This window comes from Portunus trituberculatus, chromosome 36, assembly GCF_017591435.1.
Source record: "Portunus trituberculatus isolate SZX2019 chromosome 36, ASM1759143v1, whole genome shotgun sequence".
In the NCBI taxonomy this organism is placed as follows: domain Eukaryota; kingdom Metazoa; phylum Arthropoda; class Malacostraca; order Decapoda; family Portunidae; genus Portunus; species Portunus trituberculatus.
Window position 1 is genome coordinate 4,854,225 of NC_059290.1, and position 5,000 is coordinate 4,859,224.

Genomic DNA, 5,000 nt, shown 5'->3' on the forward strand with positions numbered 1-5,000 from the left:
GTACACAAGCTGTAATAGAACATACCCTCTCGTTGAAAAGCTACAGTTTACCTCATTACCTTTCGTTTTCTATATACAAAGAAAACTTTTAAGGTAGCCCACACTCAAGTAATGATATATTAACGCAATCACTTTCCAATAAAATACCAGTCTTGCTAACAAGGTCAATAACAACACGATTAAAAATGAATTATGTATCATAGAAACAGCCGTCATATACATCGGGTCTCGAGGACATTTGGCAAGGAACACTGACTGAGGACACGACAGGTGAGTCTGGGCTCTGAGGTCCCTGTTCTGCCTGACACGCTCTCATCTCCCACCAGGAACACGTTCAAAGGCCACCCTTATCATTGAGCAGGTTCTCATGGGATGTTTCTAATTCTAAACAATGCAAGATTCTTGATAATTTACTGAAATCAGGAAAATACCTTTAAAAACTCCAATAAAATGTAGAAGTCTTCTTTCCTTCGAACAGAATATAGAAAAACATCCTTGAGAACCCCAGTAACTTCTAATAAAGCTTGCCAAAGGTAAGAATATTTTTTTCTTTGTCTTTAGAATATCAATAACATACCCATGCAAAACTCATCCCAGTACTGAAACATTTTAAGTGTGAGAAATCTTGTTAACCTACCACAAGACATACAAAACACCAGTGAAAACCTTTGTTGACTTACAAGAGAGCTTTTAAAGGTAATGAAATTTTGTCAAACCATCATAAGAACCCTGATAACGCAATTGAAAACGCTCCAGTAACTCTTATCAGAACTTATTCAACATCAGAATCTTTGGCAAACTATTATAACCATATGAAAAAAAAAAAAACTTTAACTAGAGCCTGTTGAACTTTGAAGGTAGTCAATATGAGAGGATGAAACGTTTGAGACTGCCGACCTGAGTGGATTCAGACTGCACAAGAATGGTCGTGGATCCCTTGCCAAAGTGTTTAAGCGTTCTCAGTACACTTACCAAAACAAATTAAACAGCAACTGGTAACGGAAAGGCTTAAAAACTATAACAGCGCCTTGGAGAAAATTACTACACGAATAAAAAAGGACAATTATAATGCGTAACCGTAACAAAAGCTTTCACATTTGAGCAAAGAAATAATAAGTGAGGAATGAAAGTAGCGATAAAATAAAGATGGATTTCCAGTCAGGTATTTGGGGGAGTTAATATAATAGTAAGGTCTCTCCATTTTAGTATTGGAAGTATTACAATAACAACAATCATGGAGTAGAGGCAATAAATAATTAGAGTCCACTATTAATTTACACCTTTCTATGACGGTGACCTCAATGAAACCAGACGTGAACCACTATAAGAGTCAACACTAAACAGACTAACACATTAAAATCACATTAACTTGTTTGTGACTTGAGTTGCGCGGGCACACACACACACACACACACACACACACACACACACACACACATCTGTCTTTTGAACACCTGCGAAGGCCACTGTCAAGGCTGAAACACACACACACACACACACACACACACACACACACACACACACACACACACACACAGATGACTGCCTATCAAACAGTGACCTATTTATCATTACTCACACAAAGGTATACAGACAGAAATAAACAAATGTAAAATATGTAGAGTCAATGAAAAAGTTAAAGTTTATGTATATATAGATTTAGATTATTTTTTCTGTAGCTTTTAGTAATAAGGCAAGTCTGCAGAAGTCACTTGGAAGATTACACCTGTCGGAATTCACACCTGTCTCTACTAGCCAGCAGGTGACCCTCAGGTGTTTGAGAAGGAAGAGTACACGGTATTCAGGATCACTTGAAGATTTTACCATCCAATGATAAAAAATAAACATTGCCTAAACTAAATCCAGCGTTACTGATTGGATAGAAGAGGATTATTAACACAGGATGGTTTCCCACAACTCACCTCTTTACAGGTGTGCTTATATCCCTACCTTACCCCCCTTACCTTCTATCTTTGCCTGGTAAATAAAGTTGTTGTTCAACCCATATTATTGTCGCATCTTTTAAGGGAGAGATACTCAGCAGACCTTTTCGTTAATCTCTTTTTGCGTTTGGGTCTTCCTTCTTTAAGCACAGAACGGGGAGAAAAAAAAGTGGGTTTTGACTTAATTTATCAATGACTTACTTACGCTTAGATACTTCTTTATTCATCTTTTTTTTTTTTTTGTGAACCTATTTTAGCCTTTAGATCTTCCTATACCTTACACAAAAATAAATAAATAGAAGTGGTCTTTGAGTTGGTTTATCAACGGCTTACACTGACAGGCAACAAATCTTCAAGTGGTCCCAAAACTGTACTCAGATTAACGAATGCAAACTAAAAGAAAATGGATACTCCTCTTGGTTTATAATTAACAGTTATCTTGAAAAGCAAAGTACGGACTTCAGATCTGAGGAAAATTATTATTAGATCCTCAATTAATGTACGTGGGAATCACAAAGGAACAAAAAGGAGAAGCAAACGCACGCAGACTTCTTGGCCCTGACAATAACGTCAGTAAAGGCGCGGCCAATTTGAACTCAATTGGGCGTCGACACAGAGAGAGAGAGAGAGAGAGAGAGAGAGAGAGAGAGATGAATCACAAATACATGAGTCATAATAGAAAACTAGTTGAGCGTGAGAACCTTTCACTATCACCCCCATCAGTAGTAGTAGTAGTAGTAGTAGTAGTAGTAGTGGTGGTAGTAGTGGTGGTGATGGTGGTGGTGGTGGTGGTGGTGTCCTATAGCTTGCTCTGGGACTCCTTGGTATCCTGCGTGGCGTTGCCGTTGTGCAGGGCGGCCGACAGCTTGGTCCGCCTGTAGTTCTCGTAGTGAATCTCGTCCGTGGAGTCGATAAGGTCTTGCATGTGTGTCCTGAGAAAAGAGAGAGAGAGAGAGAGAGAGAGAGAGAGAGAGAGAGAGAGAGAGAGAGAGAGAGAGAGTTTGTTAATGAGATCAAATAAAGCTAATACTCCATACTATAACGAAAGACATGGTACTGAACTTATTGATGTTTAAATGAAATAAAATATATAGATAAATAAACAAATAAATACAAGTGTAAAATAATGAAAGATGATGAAAGACACATCAGTAAATATACAAAGATAACAACTAATCAATTAACAAAACAATAGAAAAAGTAAGACAAAAAAGTAGAGGAAAGACAAATAAAAAACACAGTTAATTTCAAAAGCTTAAAAGAACAATTAATTAATAAATACATGAACGAATCAATAAATGAGATTCAAAAACTCTCCTTCTCAACTCAAAATATGAAATAAAACTAAAGAATAGAAAAAAATATATATAAATAAAAAAAAAAAAGTAAAGAAAAACCTAAGGAAAACCATCACCTTTAAAACATTCACACAAGGGAGCAAAGTCTCACCTTATCAACATGTCCCGCAGGCAGGCAAAGTCATTGTGGGCTTTGTTCTCCACCTCCACCAGACCCCACGTGGAGCGGCGGCCCAGCACCTTCCTGCCGTGAACCTCGTGCCATTTGTTGCTCCCCACCACGGCGAAGGGAAGACGCTCCTGTTGGCAAGACGCATAGCATTACAAGTGTCTGGAAGCAATCTAAGTAAGGACTGGTTGTTTCAAGGCTGTAGATATGATGCTAGGTTAGGTTAGGTATATTGGCACAGTCGAATAGACGGAATGGATTTAAAGGCGTGTTTTGAGGCGTATTGAACTCATGAGGACGGTTTTTCAAAGGCAAGACGAATGGGATTACAAGTGTATCTGGAGGAGAACTGAGCAAGTTTTTTGAAGAGTGTAGATATGATGCTAGGTTATGTTAGGTATATTTACAATGCTGAAGAGACACAATGGAAATATGAGTGTGCTTTGAGGCGTGTTGAACTCAAAAGGACGATTTTTCAAAGGTTGCAGATAAGATGTTAAGTTGCCATAGGTATATTTTCAGTGTTGGAGAGATGGAGTAGATTGAGTATTGTGTTTAGAGGAGCTATGGACTCTCCTAACTGTTGTAATAAGACTGTACCGATGAGTTCAGATTCTCATATGTCCACTGGTGCAGAATTTATGCCAAACCTTCTTTAGTATTATGAAAATGCCACTAACTTCCATTAGTTTCGAGGCGCAATGGCTTCTCATTTACGAAGATTGGAAACATAGTCAGTTATTGTTCATGTTACTGCATTATTACCATTGTCTTTGTTTTCTTTATAAGGTTGGTATTACCAATGTAAATTTACTGTCAACACGATGTGCATTGGCGTGCGCACGAATTCATTACCTATATTCTTTTTCCGCCTGTCTCGCCAGCAGCAGGACCCTCGAGCTTCGACTAGTCAGTTGTGTGCCCGCATGCCCTATTAGTGGGGTTTCCCACACAGGTGGTGAACTGGGCCCTCCACTGACTGATTGAATGCTGACGTGCTCTGTGTGTGTGTGTGTGTGTGTGTGTGTGTGTGTGTGTGTGTGTGTGTGTGTGTGTGTGTGTGTGTTACTGCCTAGAGAGACCGGTGATGTTGTGGTGTGTGTTACTATTGTGCATCTAACTAATGACTTATTGTTGTTACTATAGTCAGTAGTGCATTAGTTACCTTTGTGTTACCTGGTTTCGAGTGACAAGTGACGTTCTGTTACCTGAGAGTGAATAGTGATGTACTGCCACGCTGAACTATTTAATGCCCGTTATCGGCTTAGCTGTGAACTATTTCGATCATTACCAACAAGCGAAATACTGTTGTGTTATTCAGTGTAGTAATGTCCCCTTATCAGTAGACTCACAGATCAATATAGGGACAGGCCAGCCATTTAGCGTCCGATTTCTAAAGCAGTTATGACATTTAATTGTCGAAAGAATATCACGTACGATTCTGAACCTAACGATAGTTGATTGGTTAATTGGCTTCTATAGATGAGCAGGTCCTCGTGACGCCCACCACACACACACACACCATAACTTCATGACCTATCTTCGAATTCTTAAACATTCTGGCGTCTTATCTTCACCACTTTAACAGGC

At 38.9% G+C, this 5,000-nt stretch overlaps 1 protein-coding gene across 2 annotated transcripts in view; it reads right to left on the minus strand.

The window, feature by feature from the left end:
* Positions 1–179: 179 nt before the first annotated feature.
* LOC123513381 (neuronal-specific septin-3-like) overlaps positions 180–5,000 on the minus strand; it is a 32,922-nt gene continuing 28,101 nt past the window's right edge. For both annotated transcript variants that reach the window (XM_045270503.1, XM_045270504.1), the window contains exons 8-9: positions 3,393–3,541; positions 180–2,875 (exon numbers count right to left, since the gene is read on the minus strand). In XM_045270503.1, the coding sequence (XP_045126438.1) occupies positions 2,743–2,875; positions 3,393–3,541 (282 nt within the window). In that variant the 3' untranslated portion in view covers positions 180–2,742. The remainder of the gene's footprint in view (positions 2,876–3,392; positions 3,542–5,000) is intronic.